At 37.4% G+C, this 25228-nt stretch overlaps 2 protein-coding genes across 5 annotated transcripts in view; one reads left to right on the top strand and one right to left on the bottom strand.

Moving 5' to 3' along the window:
* Window positions 1–25228, top strand: part of LOC110835676 (uncharacterized) — a 432687-nt gene that overhangs the window by 339201 nt on the left and 68258 nt on the right. The window lies entirely within an intron of this gene.
* LOC110838112 (uncharacterized) lies at window positions 968–25216 on the bottom strand. The gene is made up of 3 exons (XM_022080990.2): window positions 24034–25216; window positions 8266–8444; window positions 968–6822 (listed from the first exon to the last, which is right to left on the bottom strand). The coding sequence occupies exons 1-3, from the start codon at window positions 24428–24430 to the stop codon at window positions 6097–6099; spliced, it is 1302 nt and encodes a 433-aa protein (XP_021936682.2). The 5' UTR covers window positions 24431–25216; the 3' UTR covers window positions 968–6096.

Here is a 25228-nt window from a genome sequence, read left to right as displayed (position 1 = left end):
TGTTATCCTATTAGCCTATTATTTCCATATTAACAATCGCCCCAGTTATGACGACTTACCCCTGGCGAGCTCCTACATCGTCAGAATCCTTCGAACTTAGATTAGTCTTTTCAAACTCGTCACGTCATTTTTAAGATTCGATAACTGAAATATTTAATATATAGGACGCGAGACTAATTATAAATCTGTTTCCCTGATACTAGTCTCTGATGTTCATTGAGTGTCTTCAGGAAGAAATATTACCCTTGTTCTCATAAATTCTGTTTTAACCTATTGTAGATTAATCGTCTGTTTTCTGTTAGGCTTAGTCTTTGCTTGTCTTAACCGTTCTAGTCGAAATCACTTACTAGAGGTTAGACTAAACAGCCCTGTCCACAAATAAATGAAAGAACGTTACAAACGGGAACGTCCCGACCGTAATTGAAAGTTGCAGTGTTTGTGAAATTCTTTGTAGAATTGTTGACAAAAATTTTGTAACAGTGTTTTCAGCGATGTCATTTGGATGTGGACGGGACCTGTCCCTGTTGGACAAATTTCTTTCTATCTTTGCCAAATGCTCTTTGAAAACAGATTTTTGTCATTAGGCCACACTAGGTCCCCCCCCCCCTTCGTACAGTGTGTCCCAAAAATATGAATACACACATTCAATTAATGAAATTAAGACTTTTTTTTAAAAAAACTAAATCATTACATATACGTCCGCATTGACACTTAGTGAAGAAGATATTGTGGTAACATCTGTTAAGTGTTAGGCCACACTAGGTCCCCCTTCGTAAACACGATACATGGAGATCGATGACAGAATTAATATTTCGTATTATAATGTGTATAAATATTTTTGGGTCGTCCTGCATATCTGCGTACATTTCTACGTTATAAGCTTTTGTTGTAGGATAATTAATTGCACTGTGGAATATTACCTGTGACTTAAGCTACAAAATGGCACATGGGTACAGAAATGAATATATTCCAATGTAAAATAATATATTTGCTATAATACTGTGTATTTATAACATAGATAATAAACTTTTATTGTATGATATTATTTTATTTTAAAAAATGGATTAATTATTATCCAATAATTTATATGTGTTCGTATTTACAACAGCTGGATTGAAAACGAAAGAATCTGATGATATAATATTACAATATTCCGATGCTGCAATTATAACACTGTACATTTGACAGTGTCATTATGAGTTAGGAAAGCAGCAACATGATTGATTACAAAGTTATGTTCATGTAGTAATTATTGATATGTACATAAACGTATATTTTATCTTGCAATTCATTTAATAGAAAATTCAGTAAACTGAAGCATCAGGTGATTATGGAACAATTAGAAGAAATTTTACGGTATAAATTACAAATTCTGAAGCATAATTACGTAATTTTATGATTTATTCATATATTTGTTTCCTTATCACATTACGTACGGGCATGTATATTGTAGCATTTTTATCGATTGTGATATTCTGATTTATGATGAATTATGATCCACAACTTCAACGTCATTACATCCCAGGATCATAATTAATTTAATATTATAAGTGTCATTTAATAATTTAATTAAGAACCACGCCATGAACGTTTTATTTCATTCTTAACCTCATATGGTCAACTTAGTAACCGAAGCAAATCGATAAAGTAATTTTTGAATCAATCCCTAGAAATCCTTAGGGCCAGTCGTATGACTGAAATTTGTTGCGAAATTCTTATGTAGGCCCACAGCTACTGAATCCTGTTTGAATCTCTCTCGTTGCTCTGCAATATTTCTGCCTATCGCCCGAAATTTTGACCGCCATTAACGTCTGGATAAATATTTCTGAGAGTTGGTTTCGCTTTTAAATAAATTATTGAACTGCATACAGACTAATAAAAGGATTGGAAAACCTATTTGTATTCTTAAATATGATCAGTGTTGTTTAGTCTATCATTATGGTAAAACCTTTATCGACAATTTCGGTTTGTCTATTAATTTTAAATAAAATTAAAATGTAACTTGCCTTGTAGTGAGTTTATTGAAGAAATTCCGATAAAATTTATATGGAGCTGGGTTTTTCATGAAAGTGTTGTGGAATGCGAAATACTGTAAAGACGTCATATCAGGGCCACATCCCATGTGATAGGATGGATCTGTAATTAAGCATAGTGATTGCCAAAAAACCAAAAAATTATGTTTTCACAGGACCAAAATCAAATAACTCCAGATAATACCGCATAAGTTTACACACCAGCCAATATTTTTCCCAAATAATAGCCAGAATTTTTGTTTTCCAGTTACATTCTAAGGGTACCAACCTGTGAACATAAATTTCCCTATCCGTTACCCTTTCAATGACAAGAAAAGTTATACACACGTGATACGTAGTTTCAGAATAGTTTATGGTTTTACTTATAAATAATTGGACTTGTATGTGAGACAACTTCGGGAAAAAGCTCGTCGCTGTCTATTAAAAGCTTCATTACGGAAGGCCCACATTTTCATCAACGGGTGTTTCAAAAGTCTGTTGTCGTTCATGAGAATCTTCGACAGTAGATATTAACGCTGACTTTGCACACAGGGTGAACGCATTTAGGGTTAAGGGGATTGCATTCGTCCGTCTTCTAGCACGTACGATATTTGAAATTGCTGAATCGACTTTCATAAATTTAAATAATATTTTAAAACACCGGTTTTACCATCAAGAAATCATGACGTCACTAAGACTTCTATCTTTTCATTTGTAGCGCCGCGTACCCTGGTAGACGTTTACCAACATTTCAGATGTCCTTTTTGATGGTGATGACGACGTTAATGATTTTTGAGGCAGCAAGGACCTCTGAAACGTCGGTAAACGTCTACCAGACTGCACGACGCAACAATCCGGAAGACAAGTCATCTTCGGACTCACCTCGGATCTTATTTAATATAATTACTACGAATTTAAACAGGATTTACTTAATGATCGTTTGCGACGTTTCGGGCTTGATTGTGAGAACTAAACAAACCAGAATTCCTGCGAGAGACATTCAGAGCTATAAACTTAGAAAATAAGTGGTGTACGTAGTTATCAATGCCCTAGAAAGGGCTAATTAGTAACGTGGAATGATATGCTTTGGAAAGAGATTAAGTGTCACAAAAATGGGGGTGAACGGTCTCAATTTCTGGGCAGCTCTCTGAAAAGACTAATTAATAATGTAATATTTGTATTAAAGATGTGGTTGTTTTTTTATGCTGAAGACAGATTTGAACTTAGGTGAAAACGTCTCTCGTGGTTTGGCGAAAGTATAAGGTTGCAAATTTGCATCGAATTGAATTTTCTCACCAGTTTCTTGGTCAATACAGTTTTGGTTCGTTACTCGTTCCCAAATATCCTGTCCGATCGGCATGACGTCACTCGCAGGCCTGACCTAATGTCCACAGCCGCGGGCTTTCTACTACCATTTCAGTGTAACATCGCCTTTCGCTTACTTTTTTTTATTATTATTAGTGTTCTGTCTGACGACAGGTCCACATGAACAGGATCCTTCCATCCTTTTCTCGGACTGGGACCTGTTCATATACGTTCTTGGCAGATGATCCAGAAGTGGTTTGCCATTGCCTTCTTCTGTGTGTGAATGGAGTAATTGTTGGGATGCCACGGAGGAAAACTCCGTGTTGCCTAGACCACGGCCTTGCCCAACACAAGTTATAAATTCGGGCACCGCCGGGAATCGAACCCGAGACCCCCAGGATTACGAGGCCAGCGTTCTAACCGCTAGACCACCTCATCTTATTATTATTTAGTGTTCTGTCTGACGACAGGTCCATATGAACAGGATCCTTCCATCCTTTTCTCGGACTGGGACCTGTTCATATACGTTCTTGGCAGATGATCCAGAAGTGGTTTGCCATTGCCTTCTTCTGTGTGTGAATGGAGTAATTGTTGGGATGCCACGGAGGAAAACTCCGTGTTGCCTAGACCACGGCCTTGCCCAACACAAGTTATAAATTCGGGCACCGCCGGGAATCGAACCCAAGAGACCCCAGGATTACAAGGCCAGCGTTCTAACCGCTGGACCACCAGCTCTTACTCAGTTGTTTTGACATGTTTGATGGTATCGGACGGTTGAGTGAAACTGGTTCAACATTTCCCAATGCATGAACGTCAGTTCACTCTGCTCCTACTTCAAGATCGATTCTCCCACTAGCCGTTAACAGATCTTCTGGATTTAGCATCTTTTCCAGCCCTGAAGATCGGTCCTGATATAGCATCTCCTTGTTTCAAAACATTCATGATGGAAAATTCGTCAGATAAATGCTCTCTAAACGGACTTTATTATACGTTATTTTAAACACATTTTAATTAGCTCGTCACGTTCTATGAGGAAACTTACAATGAATTCAATGAGAATGTTTTGTAGTATTTGGTGTTTCTCCTCGCTGAAAAATAGTCTTCCTTGACACTCGTAAATATATATATAATGACCTAGAGTCCCATTGTACACTGCATTTTGTCCACTGTCTGACAAATGCATAATATCTAATCAGTCGGTGATATGTTTGGTGGAAATCCACAATAGTTTTCCTCAGATAATTTAGTGTGTTTTTGCAGTCAACCTTAAGAGTAGGATGTTGAATAACTTTGAGTACATAATTGATAAAAATCTATTTAATTTGGGTTTTGAAGAAGTAAGATGAAAGTTACAGCGAGAAACAGATTCAAGGTTGTGGCGTTAGACGTAAGCGGATATTTTGTATAAATTTCTGTACACCCATTGGTGAAATTATGGGAACCAAAGTTTTTAAAGGCAAGGAAATATAGAACGATAATTAAAAAAATATTCTACAAGGATTAGATTTCTGAGTAGTTATAATACCATATTTCACGCGTTAGAACTCAAGCTATTCTGTTCAAGACATTTTGCTCAACTACTATGAAGATTGTGTTAAATTTCGGCGTAAAAATATAATTTCCTATTTCATTCCCTTCATTTTCGCGGCATCTTCAATTTCTTGTGGTTTGTTCGCACTGGAAGGTCAGGTCCCTGTGAGGCCTAGGGCAGGACGCATGGCGTCGCCTTCTGCCTATGCTGTGACGCCGTCGGAAGTCCATCGGCGGCACAGAACCGAAGACAACTTGACCTTGATGGCTGAAGGCAACCTGGAATCTTGTTTGACGTCGACCGCGCGTAGCCCTTCGAATGGTACGGGAAACTTACCCTTGTTACACCTTGATTAAAATACAGAGCCCCGGTTATCCGACGTTTCGTCATTTGACACCGTAATGACCTTTCTTCTGGCTACGAATTTACTTGGTATATAGGCCTACCCTCGTCTTTTTCACTAATCTTCTGTATTAACTGATATTTTCGATTATCCGAACATCCGTCTGTCAAGATTATGTCGGATAATCGGGACTGTTGCCGAGGACATGGTACATGCTACACCTTCCTCGCGCCCATGCCCTGCCCTTGCTGAGATGTGGCCTTCATCATCCGCTGTGAACAAACTTTTGGTCCGCATTTACAGGAGCATTTCAAGTGCCCAAAAATTCTCGCGAAATCTCCATCGTATTTCAAAGTTTTTTAAAGACGTAATAATCATCGGAAGATTTTGATGAAGACGACATTTTTGCTTTTAACGTTACTCCTTCGATAAATATTAATCGATACTAAATAATAGTCGTTAAAACAGATAGCCTTTTTTAAGGACCTACACAAGAGATAGTACGCACCTAATAGGACTCTTTGTTTAAACAGAGTCCTTTGGCTGATTCTGGCTTCATTCAGGATTCTTTGCACTCCTTAGTTCTAAACATAAATAGTCTGTCTCGTTAATAGCCCCGGGGACGATTATCCTAAACCTATTCTGCGCAGACTTTGAGGAGTTCAACTCCCGTTAAAAGTTGACGAGTTGTTAAGTGAGACGTAAAATTTTAAATTCGTGTCCACTGGACATCTTTTGATATATTTTCTAACAAACGGTAAGCGGGATTAAGCCGTTCCCGGAACTTATTCTCCAACCAGTTTGCGTTTTTGTTCAGAAGCGTGGGTCTTGTGAAATAGAACTGAAGAAATTAGAACACGTTTTATAAAAGTTGCTATAAAATATTTTCATATCCGACACAAAAATTAGTCCGTGTACCCTTCCGCATGAGAAAGAAGACTTTCTATGCTGAACGGGTTTGATCTTTTCGTCGTGGAAGGTCTCGAAGTTTCATTTGGTGATTTTCTTCCTTCAGGTGTTAGTTCCTGTGCCATCCGCTTGGAGTCGTCACGATAAGTAATTGCGTCACATCCCGGTAGAGTTGCTATCCTTTGTTTGTCATTGGCGTCTATTGCTGATGGCGTGGAATTTATAGCGATATAATTCGATTCCTCATCCGATGTGATATTAACTTCGTCTTGATATCGCGTTTCTGATTCGTGGTAAATATTTTTGTCCATTGTCGAATCATCTTCCACGTCAATATCTGTATCATCATCATCATCATCGTCGTTGTTAGTTTGACGACGCTGACTTTCCGGGCTTCCGGTGGTAACGCTGCTGTCAGCGGACACGTGACCGACGCCTCTGGTAGCGCCTGACGATGACGTCATTTCCCGCTTAGCTTCCCAGTCTCGCCGCAAGGTGGCGATGTCGACAGCGATTCCTTTCGCCGCCAGTTTGCGCTGCTGTCGCTCCAGTGACTTGGTGAGCTTCTTCTCGCGGCGTTCCCGCTCTTTACGCAGAAGTTCCTCCTCCGGGATAGGCTCCCCGCTGCACGTCTGAGGGTGCGCGTTGTGTGCCGGGCGTCCGGGTCCTTTCTTCGTATGCTCCTTCTTACGCCATTTGGCTCGTCGGTTCTGGAACCACACCTGCAACACAATGCAGCGCCAATGACTCCAGGACTCCAGGACACGTCATCGCCAAATGACGGCTTTGTATAAATACCAAAGGAACAAAATTTTGCAACAAACACATGGGCCCTGGGACGCTTCGTCTTTGGGCTGAGACTCATTTCATTTTAGAAATATAACCATATAAAAATTAAGTGTAAACCTTACCGAATTAAAGTGTGTTTTAAAAAATTGTTGATTCCTACGTCACAGATTAAAACTTCCAGTAGATTATTTTCCGTTCAGCGAGCTAATTATCTCATCAAATTATTCGTGTTTTTTTCCCCGTCTAATCACAATTGTATATAAATAAAATTTATACATAAGATATTATAATATCATTTACATATTTGGTACAACTTTTTACTACATGTTTCGGTTACATTGAACCATCTTCAGGTGTAAAATGAAAAGTTAAAAATTATAATCTTATAAACTAAAACTTAATTACTGTTGTTGTGTAACTTGTGATGATGTTTGCTTCCAAATTCATTGGAGTGAGGGTATATTTTGAAGTGATAGTGGTTTAACATTGGCCTGTAACGTAAATAATTTAAAATATTTTTTTTAAATATTACTGAACTTGAAAGAACGAGTATAGAAGACAAAATGTAATAAGGTAAAAATAAATAAAATGTAAAAATGAACTTACCGAGGAAGAGCGTAGATATGTCTTGAAGGTATTCAGAAGTACTAACGTATCCGAGGAGAAATGGATCAATACTGATCACTTATAGAGAGAGTAGGTGAAAGGTGGTTGTTGAGATTGGGGTCAAGCGTCTGAAGGACATTGAAGATGGGGTTATTAAGGTATATGTTATTATCGTTTAGGCAAATGTTTTGTTTAAATGTTTGTTGTATATAATATTTTTCTATTGTATCTCTATGTCTTTTATTTTGTACTATTTTTAAAATATCCATTGTTCCTGTTATTGTGTTATATGCGTGTCCGGTATTCAGAATATGTTTGGCGTATCTCATCAAAGATTATCGAAGAAGATAATAAATTCTAATCATGTTATGAATTAGCTCACATGTGTATTTATACCTTCTGTTTCAGCTCATTAACCGCTGTAGATTAAAAAATGATTTTCGAATTAATAAAACAATTGAGCGGGTTTAAGTAAGGCGATCTTGAGGGCCATAGCTCAGAAATTAAGCGTCCAAGGACCCATATTTACATTTTTCCCCCTCGCGTCTGTGCACATAACACTTCCCTAAGCTCGTGCCGTGTAGTTCATAAGAACCCCATGTATGTCCCCTTTGCATCTAAGGCAAGTGAGCTTTCTGAGTCTCTGGTATAAGCTGCCTGACCCGTCGAGATCCCCCGCCATATTGGCCTAAGTCTTGTTCTTCAACGCTAAGAGTGAAACAAGCGAAGTTCCGTAACTGCGCGCTGTTAAGCTAGCTGAGTCCACTCACCGCGACTCGCGACTCCTTGAGGTCGAGTCTCATGGCGAGCGCCTCCCGCATGAACACGTCCGGGTAGTGACTGGCGAGGAAGGCGCGCTCGAGCTCCTCCAGCTGCCAGCTGTTGAAGTTGGTCCGCGAACGACGGCGCTTTACTCCGCCTCCGACGTCGTCCATACCCGACGTCGATTCTGCTGACAAAACCATTCATTATACTTCTGTGATATCAAGGAGTCTCCACACAGCCACTGACAGATGGCAGTCCGATCGGATGATGGACGACACAGGCAGGAAGACGCAATGTGTGTAGGGCTTTCAGTAAACCTCGGCCGTTGTATCTCGCGATGTCGCTCATAGATGGCAGCATGAATTGTTGTGGTACGCTCCCTGCGGGCGTAAGCCTCAACTAACTGGCTAACATTGCAAGTTGTCTGATGGGTCCTGCTGTGGGCCAGTATTTGGAGAACCACCAGGTCACACAGAATTATTTTCGTATTTCGTTTTGTAAAGTGTTAGCCAGGCTAACACTATTAACATGGTTAATACTTATCTTCCGCCCCTGACTTACTGTTATACGTTTAACCAAAGAGAAACTATAATCTGTGCCTAGATCATAAACATTTCGTACCGTATGACAAAATTTGTTGACAAGCGGGTATGAAATAATGCATGCATGTCCCATGATAACCTCTTAAATACGTAACAGTCATTAAAATAGTCAAGATATTTTTATTTGTTGTTGTAAACATGTTTATTATTGTCTTGCCAACAGTTTACAACTGTCCGTGTGTTTATCAAGTTGAGCCCAGTTCACATTCTCACCAGATATTCAATTAAATCCCTCAAATATCCTCTTGTCTACGCTTAGGTCTACCAAATGGCCTCTTTCCTTCATGTTTTCCAACTAAACTTGTACGAATCTGTCGTATCTTCCAAGCGTGTTACATGCCTCGCCAATCACTTCATTTTTGGACGATGAAACCTCGGTAATATTTCTCGAAGAATGAAAATTATGGAGCCCTAAAGCTGTGTTCTGCTAACTTGAAGAGTGGTTGAGTTTCTTGTACATACAAAAACAAATAACATTACAGTTAATGTTTAATATTTACATTTTAGATGGGATACGGAACACAAATTACTCCGACAGGATTTGTGGGCGTACCAGGCATCCTTCGAATTTAATGGGGATCTTTCGTAACATTTATATAAACACAGGCAGCTTATACTGTGGCCGCGGATAGGATACTGACGCTCCTCGTGATTCTCAGTTATAATCCCGGATATGAAATGAAAGTATGAAGAGAGTTACTAGGATTTTATCCTTTATAAACCCGTAGGCCAACGGAAATACGTCTATGTATTTTTCCTTAAATATTAAAGTGTTTTAAGCAACCTACCGTAAACGTGTTTTTAGACGTAAAGTACGTTTGATTATCCGCTGTCATTGCCAGTCGTTCGTCTTATCATTCACACTGGATACTGTAATCTCTTTTCAACCTCGAAATATTCCAATTTTTATGCTTAAACATAAACGCTATGTTTGATACCAATGTTGCCATGCGACAAGACGCAAGGTGGACGTGAATATTAATTCCGACCTTAAACAGCCGGTGATAATTTTATCTCGCCCTGTTTTCAGCTGCTCGCGGGACTAAGATAATTACAGGCCTTGCGTTAGTTAGCCTTTGAATGGATTACTTAATTCTTAACCGAGGTCCTGTATTTGCTTTCTCGCACGTTTGACTATTTTTCGAAAGGAAATACAAAGGCGATGTATTAAGTATATACATGTTGATGCTTACCAGACGCTGAAGTCTGAATTTAAAATCTGTAGTGACGTTAATACAGTGTTCAGTACCTAAATTAAATTACTCCACGTATAACTGAAACCAACAGATGGAGAATGTGGAGCATTTCAAGTACTTGGGAAGCATAGTCACGACGGACGCTCTATGCACCAAGGAAGTAAAAGCAAGGATAGCCATGGCCAAGGCAGCTTTCGTCAAGAAGAGGATACTTCTCACTAGCAAGTTGGGCTTGGAGATGATGAAGAAACTAGTGAAGTGTTACGTATGGAGCAGAGACTTGGACACTCAGGAAGAAGGAACAGAAATACCTGGAGAGTTTTGAAATGTGGTGTTGGAGAAGAATAGAGAAGATCAGGTGGACGGATCGAGTGACCAACGAAGAAGTATTGAGGAGAGTCAACGAGCAAAGAAACATTCTGCAGGCGATTACACGAAGGAAAGCTAACTGGCTGGGACATATTATGAGTGATATCACCGAAGGCCAGGTTGAAGGAAAGAGAGGACTGGGAAGAAGATTGATACAGCTAACCGACGACCTTAAACAAGGAAAGAAGATGACGTTCCAGGAATTAAGCGAGAAGCCGAGAATAGGGACAACTGGAGAGCTCTTTTTGGGCAGAGCAATGGACCTGTCGTAAGACAGAACACTTAATAATAATAATAACTGCAGTGACGTAATCTTTACAAATGTCGTCTTGTAAATAAAACATTCTTCAAGAATTTTTCCCCTTTCATTTGTTGTATGACGTAATTGATGACGATTATTTTAGAATATGCATGTCCTGTGATAGGATGAAAAATGAATAATGAATTTGAAAGGATGGTTAAGGAATCTGTTGTGGTATACTTCAAAGTAGCCCATTTTCCCGTCATTTACTAGCGGAGACTGAGGAAAACCACAGAAAACTGTTACAGTAGCTGGTCTCCGTGTCAGAGATTAAACTCAGGACGTCCTCACGTGATGTCTAGACTTCGGTCGGTAATGTATTTTCTGTTCACAGTCCGGTTAATATATCCCGTCACTATAAGCCTTGTAAAAGTTAGCTCATAGAAACAGACAGACACTTTAAGCTCGATCTCTGAAATATTAAACCGTGGACGAAGGCTGTCTGTGTTGGGATATCAATTTGTTCCTGTTTTTTACACTAACAAACGAGGACTTTAAATGGTGTTTGTAGGGTCGTTAACTATGTTGGTACAAGGAATGTTTAGTACGAGAATGGCACAAGGTATTGTGGCTTAGTTAAATTATACATCTTGGTTGTTCTGAGAACTAATAAAGTTTATTTCGGTCATGCAAATTATAATATAAAGTTCCTCATAATCAATCTGTTACCTCATTCATTTTGGGTCCCGTATTTTTCTCAGAATCCTGTTTCCAAACACCCCTAATTTCTATTTTTCCCTTAATGTGAGAGCAAATTTTCACTTAATTTAATCTGAATTTGCGTTGAATAGATTAACTCATTTTGATTGTTTATTTAATAAAACCCTGCAAAATGCATTACATTACGCTCCTCACATTCGTTGTTACGCGTCGAGACAAAGAGAGAAACATAGATATTTTTGCCTCACATTTGGTGTGCTGTCGGCCTGGGATCGTGTATTCAGATATTTCCGTGGTTTTCCTTAGTAATCTCAGCCAAATGCCTACATCATGTCTTGAAACAGAAGAAAATGGATTCTGCGAAACTTTAACAGTCACGAAGCGTCGCTGCCCCCCCCCTGCCCCCCTCTCCCCCTGCCCCCCTGTCCATACGCTACAGTACTGCTGAGTATGCCGTTGTTGCGCTGAGCAGAGAATCGCTTGTCCGTTTCGAAACGCACGTAAAAACAATCGGACGAGTCATTACAACAGAATTTAAAGTAAATATCCCAGAACCACCCGATGGCAAGCGTGCAAAGGTGAGTGGGGGTTGGTTTTGCGTATAGGTCGTTAAGAATAATTGAATGAAATGCCATCACCAACTTCAGTCGCCGCGAAACTTCACTTAGCCGTCGTCATTAGCTGCGAGTGAAAGCAGGGAGCTTAGAGGGAACACACGAATAATATAGGATTGTAAATTGGAAAAAAAAAAAATAAGGATAAGAACTTTTTGTCTCTTTAGGAACAGCAAATCTTAGATCGTGTTATTACATTTAATCTAAAAATAGTTTTAAAATATATTAAAATTTTCCGTCAATCACAATAAAGTAATATAAGATAATTAAATTGTTAAAATATTATCCTTTGTTCCGTATCGAGTACTCGATTTACATATGGAACATTCTCGACATGTTTCGGCTTTCATAGAGCCGTCATCAGGTGTATGTTATAAACTCTTAATTCAATTACTAATTTTTAATTTTCGTATCATTTCTACATTTTTCACATTGTATCAACATTTGTTGTTGTATTATATATCATTGATACAATCGTATTGTCTTACATTTAATCTGTGTCTCCAGATGGATTTTGACGTAATTTAATCTTGTGTCTGCAACGTAGAATGAAACGTCGGTAGTCTGATAACGCGAATAGCCCGTCCTTAGCTACGACTTCGTGGATTTATTTATTCAGTTATGTATTTTGTAATGTTGCTCGTGAATAATTAGGCCGATATTGTTATTAAGTCGTGTGTGTTCAGGGCTCATTTTATTAGAGAAATTTTTGTAAATAACAGAAAATTAAAATCATTGTAATCCATAATAGAATTAAGCCGTCTTACATTTTGCTACGAATTTACTTTATGAATAACTATAGAAGGCCTTAGATAAGGGCTCAGCCTATCGGAAAACTTGTACCACAATAGGATAACACACCATTTCTTTAACGATGTTCGAAACCACACGTGGCCTGTTCTGCATTCGCCACTTAAAATCGGTAACCATATTAATCAGCAACAAAAATTCTAGCATCGAAAAATCTAATTAAATGTAATAGTCCAATTGGAACATATAATTCAGTTGTTTTGGAGTTCCAGTTGAATTTTTTGGCTACGTAAGATCAGGTTTCCTCTGAAAATGGAATTTTGTTATAAGCTCACTTAATATAAAGCAACCGCCATGGTGGTCTAGCGGTTAGAACGCTGGCCTTATAATCCTGGGGTCTCGGGTTCGATTCCCGGCGGTGCCCGAATTTATAACTTGTGTTGGGCAAGGCCGTGGTCTAGGCAACACGGAGTTTTCCTCCGTGGCATCCCAACAATTACTCCATTCACACACAGAAGAAGGCAATGGCAAACCACTTCTGGATCATCTTCCAAGAACGTATATGAACAGGTCCCAGTCCGAGAAAAGGATGGAAGGATCCTGTTCATATGGACCTGTCGTCACACAGAACACTAAATAATAATAACATGAGGTGGTCTAGCGGTTAGAACGCTGGCCTTGTAATCCTGGGGGTCTCGGGTTCGATTCCCGGCGGTGCCCGAATTTATAACTTGTGTTGGGCAAGGCCGTGGTCTAGGCAACACGGAGTTTTCCTCCGTGGAATCCCAACAATTACTCCATTCACACACAGAAGAAGGCAATGGCAAACCACTTCTGGATCATCTGCCAAGAACGTATATGAACAGGTCCCAGTCCGAGAAAAGGATGGAAGGATCCTGTTCATATGGACCTGTCGTCAGACAGAACACTAAATAATAATAATAATATAAAGCAGTCATGGAGACATTTAACAACAGATTAGCCAGATCTGTCAAAGGATAAATTCATCTCGGTTTTTGTCGTAGAATATTTAATTTTGGGTTGCGTTATTCTTATTCGATAGTCAACTAAAGAAAGCTGAGTGATTGGAAATTGAAAATTAATTTTCTTAAATTTCAAAGATTTAAGCTTGTAGCAGAATTCGAATGTACCGTAAAGAATTCTTTCTTCCAATTTGTTTAACCTTGTCTAATCAGTATATACTTCTGATGTCACTTGTAATGGCAGACGCCATGTTTAGGAATTACAGTTATTAGTTTCAAACAAGGGGGCGTTTTCCATTTGTAAACCGTGTTTCCTGATATCTGTTCCAACTGCACGGTACGTGAATTCCTTTATTGTGTGATTGTTACTCTTTTGACATAATATGGCCGTTTTGTCTCGTAATTTGGCATATAATTAACGAAAATACAGTGACTCTTAGACATTCGTACTTCCTTAAGCATTTGTAAGCAGTCTAACACACGTATCATTGCGCTCAATCTAATTCGTTATGTTTTATTTTCCTTTCAGACACACAAAAGCGAAATTAAAAACGCATTTGTTAATTAAACATCCTGAAATGTCAATTGGAATCAGCACCGAGTGGAGAAACAAAGTTTTATTCTCTGCAAGTAACTACATTGAAAAATTTTATCTAGTATTGGCGCTGAGTCTACATTGTCTGTATTCCGTAGTTTAATTTAAAATCGGGTCATTTATTATATCTAATTCCTCCAGGGGCTTCCCCGGTTTCTCCGTGGCATCCCAATAATTACTCCATTCACACACAGAAGAAGGCAATGGCAAACCACTTCTGGAGCATCTGCCAAGAACGTATATGAACAGGTCCCAGTCCGAGAAAAGGATGGAAGGATCCTGTTCATATGGACCTGTCGTCAGACAGAACACTAAATAATAATAAGATGAGGTGGTCTAGCGGTTAGAAAGCTGGCCTTGTAATCCTGGGGTCTCGGGTTCGATTCCCGGCGGTGCCCGAGTTTATAACTTGTGTTGGGCAAGGCCGTGGTCTAGGCAACACGGAGTTTTTCTCCGTGGCATCCCAACAATTACTCCATTCACACACAGAAGAAGGCAATGGCAAACCACTTCTGGATCATCTGCCAAGAACGTATATGAACAGGTCCCAGTCCGAGAAAAGGATGGAAGGATCCTGTTCATATGGACCTGTCGTCAGACAGAACACTAAATAAATAATAAAATAATTCTCTTGTACAAAGGACTAACAATCTGTTTTTGCAGACCACAAATCGAATACGTCTATCTGTAATAGTATTACAATACATATTAATATAATAAAAATTCTGATATCTTATCTTTCCCAACAGCCAGTCTTGTGTTGCTAACATTATTCTTTATAATCTATGACTTTATTCGGTAAATTTCACCCCGAGGATAGTCGCGGCAGTAACGTGAACCCGATCATGGATTTTCTGCGCGATCCAATATGATCTTACGTAAATGATGCTTTTGGTGCCGAGGTCTGTCTCGTAAGAAGTCCGTTATATTTCGAGGTCAAAAAGTGTTTGATTTGCTGACTGCATAACCAAACGAACTAAATTTCGTCAGGTTCTGTTGACCCCTGATCCGTCTTTCAAAAATGCTTCGTGCTTCGTTCCGCTGTTAGACGAAAATTATTCTCGTGTGTCATACGTCATATGCAGATTCAAATATTATACGCCTTGGAGATAATTCATTTAAAATTTTAGCTTGTGAAACCAAGATTCATTATTGACTATTTTATATTTTCTCTAGACCCAATCGTCATCAGTCGTGCTTTGCGTTGGTTGTTAAACATCAATTGCAAATTCACGTAAGTTTAATATAAATACTGTACTATTAATATTATTATTTAAATTAACTAACAGTACGGTAGAATACGGTGAAATTTCCGAATTAATCTTAAGAATTATGTATCAATCAACACATTTAGTAGGCCTATCAATTTTTAATAATATCCCTGCTTATCATTGTAATACGACGTTTTATTTGGATTAATTTTCCAGTTTGATTTCAGAGATTCGAGATTTCAAATTTCCCACTGAAAAGTAATTCTTGCGATCGGGAAATTTCCTCCATACGATCAACCCACGTCTCACTGATTACAGAAAATATGAATACATTGCCTTTTTCATCCTACATACGCACGAACACACAAAAGTCTAAGCCACTAACGAAGAATAACCTAACGTAATTTATATGAGTTATTGTTTTTATACGTGAAATATATTTCTTTAGTTTGTAGCTTAAGTGCGTCATGTTTGTGTTGAAACCAAATATATATTTATTATCACAGTCAATACACAAACGTATTTAAAATGTTTTTGTTAAAATGTATATAAAACTATAACATCTGTAGTATAAAATCTTACAATAAGTTATATTATGTTATATTATGGCGCTTTTATCGTAGTATGATGTTACATTTATTATGGCGCTTATTATTAATTGCACGACATGTTTCGATGTTTTATGACATCATCTTCAGGTTTTTATCGTCATTTTTATCATTTTAAAACTATTATATATTTCGATGCAATGCATTTATTGATTTATAGGTATATTTGTAGATTTTTCTGTCTTCATAATGCTCTGCATGTCTGTAGTTAGACGTAGGATACATCACACGACACAAAATCGGTATGTTTTCTTATAATTTTACATATGTTATTTCTTTGTATTTAATTTCTATGTCAATTTCCATGCTCATTTCATAATAGAAAAATTGGACGTTAATTTCACAGAAAATGAACGTCTAACTACAGACATGTCGTGCAATTAATAATAAGCGCCATAATAAATGTAACATCATACTACGATAAAAGCGCCATAATATAACATAATATAACTTTATAGTTTAGATGCGTCATGTTTGTGTTTAAAATTCAAATATATATTTATTATTCAAGTCTATACACAAACTTTTAAATTGTTGATGTTAAAATTTAAAATTTAAATTTAATTTTAAATTTTAACATCAACAATTTAAAAGTTTGTGTATAGACTTGAATAATAAATATATATATTTGAATAATATAACGTATTGTAGGATTTTATACTAGAGATGTTATAGTGTTATATAAATTTTAACAACAACATTTTAAATACGTTTGTGTATTGACTGTGATAATAAATATATATTTCTTTAGGTTATTAGATTTTTGCTGAGAATCTGGGTCTCTTAAATAATATGCAGGAGTGCCAAATCCCTAAGCATTTTATGATAGCGATGAAATTTTTGAGTTCATAAAAGGAACTGTCTCGATAAGGTAACTAACTTAAGATTTCCATGAATAATCTTGTGCCATGAAGTTTCACGAGCAATCAGTCAACCAGTCATCCCTGGCTGACAATCTAAAACGCATATAACCGGTTTGTACTGTTAACTCCGTGCAACATTTGAAAATTCACGATCGTCCTGATGATGGAGGCAGCAATGACCTCTGAAACGCTGGTAAACTTGTACCATCCTTTCAATCTCCCTCTTATTCATTCGAGGAACAAGACAATTTCAAAATTTATAATGATTCTGACCGCGTTGGTCTCCGTGGATTGCTATCTGCGTGCGACGGGGATGTAATTAGCCCTCCGGCTGTGGAGTGACCATTCGGGCGTAGGGCGTCGGCCCTTTGCCGTCCCTTCGCAGGGCACGTCGTTCTAATTCGATATCGCCTGCCGAGAGTAGTGTGATCTTTCATTTCGACACGTGTTGATCCAAAGCTCGCGCGTGTGTGTTAACAGTCAACACGAAGGAGTTGTAGGAGCAACGTTGATACAGTAATAGTCTCTGCCTAGGAAAATAACCGCCTAACGACATTGCTAAGTATTAGGTCTTGTGGTTTTAGTCTATCTGTGATTTATTAATGACTCTCTCTGTATCTCGGAGAGGTACAGACTTTGATTGTGAGGTTATTAACGAATAAATAATGTTAAAGGATATGGAAGGAGATGGTAGTGCCTTGTCCCGGTATTTTCGTGGAGATGCTGAGAAAAACGACGATAAATAAGAATCAGGATGGTCGATCTCAGAGCTGTGTGTTATTAATTTTCAGAAGTCTTCCTGATTTATATAGATTTGAGTTAAAAATCACACAGGCTTATTTTTGCAGAAATTAAAATTAATTAAATTAATGACACATTAAAATATTCAGTCAGTACAGGGTTCTGATGGGACCTAAAGATTTAATACCGTATTCTCTAAAAACCAGTCCAGTTCATGTTACTTCAGTCTGTTCCCCTGAGGTCATTTTAATATTATCCCCCCGTTCTATGTCTTTCAAGTTCAATTATTTCATTTGGTTTCCCAATTAAAATTTATTGCGAGATTTGTTTCGCTTATGATCTTTATGTATTTCGTGTAACGAACTCCGCATTTCATAAAGTTTAAGTCCTTTATGAAATATTGTTAGGTCATGTGTTACAGCTCACGTTTCATATATTTTCTATCACTTCTGTGGAAAATCCAGTTAACGCAATAAATTTGTGTTGGGCAATAAGTATTGCGCGTTGTGTTTAAAATATTTGATACGTCTTTGAAAACTTAATAGCTTTTTACAAATATATCTATGTTCTTAACAGTTATCTGTTGTTGTTTTAAAACCTGATAACAACTAGGAAAAATTGTAAAGAAGTGTCGATAAAATACAATTTGGAAAAAAAGTACTTTTCCAGCACTTGGATTTCTTTGAGTTGACAACAATTCTGAACAGGATTTTTTATTTGTAATTATTTCCAGTACCTTAAATTTTACGTCATATATATTTTTTTCAAGAACTTTGAAACTAGAAACCCCTAGCAGTCAAACAGATCGGTAGTCCGTCCCTCATATTTAATTTTTCAGTAGTTGATTATATTTAGTCTTGGCGCCATTTTAAGCAAGAACCCAAAATCTTGTTATCTAATTCTCAGCTACAAGTTATTGCAGTTTAATACCAACACAGGCCACAAAAATGTACGGTTTCACGTTGTCTCTAGATACAATCCGTGGTTTTTACAGCCCTTAAGCGGTTTTTCCACCAACCGCAAAGAAGCCGGCTGTCTGTAGGGATTAAACCCGACTGATACCCACCTCCATGGAACAGAGTCCTAAAAACATAAATAGTTGCTCAAAATCCAGATATTCCTTGGTTCTCATTCATTAAACCCTTAGTTCATGAGGTCTATGCCCCATATTCTAAGTCACGTGAATCTAGTACATAAGTTTAAGCATTGTTACTTCAGTATCTATTTTAATATTATCTCCCGTCTACGCCCAAATCATCCAGGTGGTCTTTTGTTATTTATTTTTTGAGTAGTTGATCATCTCCTTTCCCTCAGGTAGCCTATAGTCCGTTTAATAAGGCCTATACGACGTTCCGGGAATAAGTCTATCCACATCTTAAGGTGCAGACTGGCTGTCATTATACCAACAGATTTCCAGTTTTATAATTAATGTCGAAAGTTCAGGCCCAGGTATTTTATAACTAGTCTAGAGATCTGTTGTCATTGTAAGCCTACTTATAGGCTGAATTTCACGTCTGTTACCTTCGTTCTACGTAAAGGTACGTGTCCTGAGCTAGACCATTATGTTTCTGATGACATCTTAAGTATAAGTCTACATCACAACACATCGTTTAACAATTTGTAAATATATGTTCCACCTGCTTTTAAAAATTAATAAATCTGTGATTTTATTCATATGATTCTTAGTGTAAACAGGGATTATTTCTTTAAACAGAGTTAAGAAGTTGACGTTTTGTAATCGTGAATCGCGGTGTTTTCTATTCGGTACGGACTGAATTATAAAATATTATTCAGGCGAGCCTTGGCTTCAATGGATGTAAACTAATTTATACCCAATTTAAGTCTTACCTGACTCTGGTTTATGATAACATAGAAACATAAAGTTGTTTTGGTTATACGTTGAAACGGTGGAATTTATTTCGGAACCGAGGTCTGACAAGTTACCAGAACCATATTTCATTTTATCTGCTCGTGAATAAACAACTCGTGGCTTAAATACAGGATACTACCAAAGTAAACAAGTTTTCCTTTATCTTGCCTGCCTAAACACGGGCTTTCTACGTTTCGTTGCACGATGCAAAATATCACAAAGTTGATTGAATCAAGGCAGTGATTTCCAGGGGCAGAAATTCAAATTCAGACACAAAATCTTAATCTTTTAGATGCTGTTGTATGGACCTTCGGCTTTCACAGAGGTGGATAATTTTCTTAAACCTAGGCTCTCAAGAAAGACATTACTTTATTAAGTGACTTGTCGACCTCACATTAAGATTTTTAATTGGTCAAAGTTAAATTGCGTTTGATTACTGTTATTTAGAGTTGCCTTAACATTTACGTGAATGAAAGATGAATCCCCTTCAAACGTTAAGTAAGGTTAGGTTAGGTTAGATTAGATTAGGTTAGTTTAGGTGAGGTTATTTTAGGTTAGGTTAGGTTAGGTTAGGTTAGATTAGGTTAGTTTAGGTGAGGTTATTTTAGGTTAGGTTAGGTTAGGTTTGGTTAGGTTAGGTTAGGTTAGGTTAGGTTAGGTTTGGTTAGGTTAGGTTAGGTTAGGTTAAGTAAGATTAGATTAGGTTTGGTTTGGTTAGGTTAGGTTAGGTCAGGTTGGATTAGGTTCGGTTAGGTTAGGTTAGGAAAACACCACATGGTTTTAAGATAGTAAATGTCAATTTTTTTTCTATTTTTGAAGTGTTAATCTGTAAGTTTTTCATTGTTAATTATTTCAGCATGATCAGTTGATGAAAATCATCGATGATTTTAGATGGGTACATTTTATGATTCAGTCGATATTGTTATGTGACGTAGCTACAATGCACGTTAAACTGTTGGCTTGTTTTATTTGAAGGAAAGAAACCATGTTTGCTGAGCATAGGCTATGTACGCCTGTGAAAATAATGTCTTCATGATTTCTGTCTCACATCAGGGCTGTTGAAGTTGACTCAGCTGTTCTTAGAACCTGTATTCAAATCCTTATATATATATAGCTAACCTAAAGTATATCGTAATCACTTACCCAAAACTTTATATTAATTCTTTAATCGTATTTATTACTCAAGTTCGTATTTACTGCTATTGTTCAATCAACGTGTGATTTGTTGGACTAATTGTATTCTAGTGTCATGTTGTGGATTATAATCATTATATTGTCATCAGTCAACACACAACCATTTAGATAAATAACCTTATTTATTTCATATCTGTAATATTGTATCGGACTGCTTACCAAACATCAGTTATTAACTATTAATATCCAGATATTGTGACATTTTTAACTGTACGCTGCTTTCAACAGTATTCGTGAATTCAAATCATTTTAATCTGGATTTTTTACAATGTCAATAGAATCTTCCTTACGTCATATTCTCATAAAATTCATCCGCTAGTTTTAAACTTACGTGTAACTTAATCAAATGATTTTGGTACCCTCTGCATTAAGATTCTGGGAATGTAATGTTTAAATGACTCTATGTGCAACAGTATTTATATCCATACATAATGTATTTACATAATCATCCGAGGTTTAAATTAGAATTATTAAACATGAATAACAGAAGTACTGGGCATATTTTATAAATTATCATCAGAAATATCGTGAATTTCTTATAACGACGATTGTACTTCGTAAGCTATGTAGTCAGTCAACACTTCATCTGAGTTTCGCTTTTGTTATGTCGGTAACAGAACTCTGGCCGCCTATACAATTACTATTGTAACTGTATGTACGACCTGCTTTCACAAGAAATAGTCCCACGTTTTGAATTTATATATTTTGTACGATTCTCGGTCTAAACAGCGATGAGTTGCATAAATACCATTTACCAGTTGGTCCTTGTAATGGTAAGTCGTTGTGTTTTCTTTGTGGTACGGACCGGATGCTTAAAAATTTTACTGACGATTTTGAAGGATATTTGTATGTTTGCTATAGACCTATCTAAGTTATTGTAGGCCTATAGTAAAACTGGCTACGTTACGTCAGAATATTTAAAAACGTTAGACATCCCAAAGAACTTCACTTCCAGCCATCTTTAAGACGAGACAAGGATGACCATTTAAAAAATATATCAGAAGAAGGGCAGAGTATTTTATGGTAAAGCTTCTTTCCATAAACATTTCATATGCAGTGAATTGTGAATTAATGAATACGATGATTCATGACAGTAACCACAAAACCCCGCCAACTTATTCTACACTGAGGTATTTTAACGTACTTAAAATTCTCATAACCAATTATTAGTAATCATTTTGTCGGTAATGTTAGTTAACCACAGTTCTTTTTATGAGTTTGTTACTTTTATCAGAACGAGATTTTATACGTGGAAATTTCTCAGCCTGTCTACATTAAAACCTCGGTTCTCAACAAATATGCTTCACTAGGATTTAGTGTTTAGCGATCATCAAAATATGGGCCTAATTATTAAATTAATTTCAGTAGAATTTGAGGTTCTCAGGACGATGAGTATGAAGATTTCTGTCTTCTGGGTTGTTGCGCTGTGAAGTCTGGTCGATGTTTACCAACGTTTCGGAGGTCATACTGCCTCCATCATCAGGGCGATGAGTATGAAGATTTCTGTCTTCTGGGTTGTTGCGCTGTGTAGTCTGGTCGATGTTAACCAACGTTTCAGAGGTCATACTGCCTCCATTGTCAGGGTAATGAGTTGTGGTAAACTTGTGCCAGACCACACGACGCTACAACCATATTCCAAATTTATTTTATAATCAACTGTGGATCGTGCACTGCTAATTAACATAGATCTGATGTTTCTTCAGATGAAACGTATTCTAGGACAATGTTTTAATTACTGAGTTGTACGGAAATGTCTTCTCCTAATGTAGTCCTCGGCCCAGATTTCGTTTATAGACAGAATTTGTTTCTAATATACCTTAACGAGTGTAAAATATATATTACCATTTTAGGAATATATTTTCGCTTCATCGTGACAGGTTTAGGTATTGAACATCGAGGTTACGTATTTAAAGTTGTATTCATAATCGGTAATTTTTATGGAGTTTACAAAATCTGTTTTCTCGCCTTTTTTTATTTAAGAGTCGCTGATTGTGCTACTGTTCTGATCCTCGCATGTTGTTTACAGTGGCACATGTATAGGGAGGGTGTAAGATTCACAGCTGGTCTTAAATTGGAGGTTAAAGAATTCAATTTTGAAGGTTTCTGACGACAGTGAGATATACATTGCGTTACACAATTACAGTGTTTCTGAAATTGGTTCTACTGTCGTTATCAGGTAGAAACCAGGGCAGAATATCTGTCTACTACGCCTTTTACCTTGCCATTTGGTTGAGCTAGCCTTGAACGTGGATATCTGATTAAGGATCTTCCGTGAACATTACATATTCATTCGTTTTGTTTGCTGTTATTGAAAACAAGATTCATCAAAAGTCACTACCCGTAGTTTTATTTCGAACTGATGCTTTTCAAAATATTTTAAGCATTCCCCTACTTTAACCTATTACTAATTACTTTGTATATAACAGGATTCATCTATTCGCGGAAATATAACCCCGCTCTGAAAAGTTATAATTTTTGTAACATTAGATGACGGACAATGACCAAATGAAAATTTTAACACGCTCTAAAGATATATTAAATCTTGTCCCGTCTAATCACAATAAATTCTTATTAAATATTAAAATATTACAATAATTAACATAATTAACGGCAATACTTCCAGACAGACGTAAACTCCTCCACAACATTTCTGACTGATAAACAAAAAGTTCACCCACACTAAAGTCACATTGAGCATGATATATATATATATACAGAACAACATCGAGTGTGTTATTAAAAAATGGAATAAAAAATCTGAAAAAGAACATCGTTTGATATCTGGTAAAAATCTGATAAAAATGTACGCTGGCATAATGTATGAAAAATTGTATTTGAATTATTTATCGTTTTGAAGCTTTATATAATTATATACACCTGAGGATGGTTCTTTTAGGAACTGAAACATATCGTGAAACATGGAAAAATGATGGTCTAATGTAAATCGAATATTTCGATAAAGAACATCATTTAATAATATTTTAAATATTTTAAATGTTAATTATTGTAATATTTTAATATTTAATAAGAATTTATAGTGATTAGACGGATAAGATTTAAACAATATGTATTTATTATATCACAATATGACGCAACTTTACCATCTTGCGCTCTAAAGAATGTAATATTCCACGTGAATGTACCAAAGCTGTAAGGTATCTCACCGAGTAAGTCCCACAAAAGAAAAGTACAGTGCAAAGATTCTGTGTCACGTACCCGAATCCTGTCTGTCATCGGGATTGGCCAGGACTCCGTCTGTATCCCTTTCGAGTCTCCTGAAGCCTCCTCGGTCATCGCCTGTCCCCCGGACAGGATCGTTGACATCGTCGGAAGGCCGGAAGACGCAGATGTTGGCTACTCGGTGATGTAGCAATCCATTGTTCGCGTAACTATGGTAACGATGCTGTAGTAGCAACGCGTACTGGAAGGCTGTAAGGGACGGGCCGATCGAGGCGGCTGTGGGGAGATAGGGCTGTGTTCCTGGCACTAGGGCACCCGCAGCGCACATCCGCGACAAAAGATGCCCCAAGTCACTGGTTGTTGTTGGATCCTGAGTTTGGGTAGAGAAATTTTGGGGCGGCGGATTGAAATGTCTGTCCATAACCAAAGTCATAATATTTTTACGCTGGTGATGTTGTATCTCGAAATTATATCTTGAAACTTCGGTTTTAAGGGCGGGATACTTCTTTATAACGCTCAGGGGGTGGGCCGGGGGGGGGGGGGGGTTTCTTTAAATTTAATTTAATTTTGTTAATTACGACCTGCTGTGTTTCACATCTGGCGTTGTTATTTTCAGAAACAATGATAGGGGTTACAACTTTGAATTTTAACACACTTATGCACAGAACTATCTCACAAATGTGGTATAATGTTATGTTAAGAGTTTATCAGAATTCCCAACACCAGTCAAACGTGATTTCCAATTACAAATTTTCAAATTAGTATTACGCGTAATTATGATTTTTCCTTTAGTAGATTGTGTCCTCAAAGAATGCAGTGGTTCGTATTCCAAATAACACAACATTAAACGACACTCGTTTCTTCAGCAAGCGGATTTCTACGCACAGTCGCATCACATTTAAATTTCCTTTCGATCTTGTCATTTAGAAATGAAGTTCACGAGTAGAATGTGCCTCGTATTTTATCAGATTTATCAACCATCTTTAATGTATATTCCTGTTAGTACTTACACACCGCACAAACGCGGGTGACACACAATAACAAAACACTGTCGCTGACGTCTGAGACAGTCGATTCGCCTTTGTTTTTCTTTCGTTCCACTGCCGATAGAGTCAAAGCATCCTCACACGCACGCCTTTTCTCTCTTTTCCGCTCAACAAGGTCTGCTTAGAGGTCCCGCTGACATTACGAGCCCTAACCACGGCTCGCCTGTGTTTCTCCCTTCATCTTC

The sequence above is a fragment of the Zootermopsis nevadensis genome, unplaced genomic scaffold (assembly GCF_977971745.1).
Source record: "Zootermopsis nevadensis isolate Lab colony 2312 unplaced genomic scaffold, Znev_1.0 Znev_ptg000061l, whole genome shotgun sequence".
NCBI classification, from domain to species: Eukaryota; Metazoa; Arthropoda; class Insecta; order Blattodea; family Termopsidae; genus Zootermopsis; species Zootermopsis nevadensis.
This window is presented reverse-complemented; position numbering and strand designations above follow the sequence as displayed.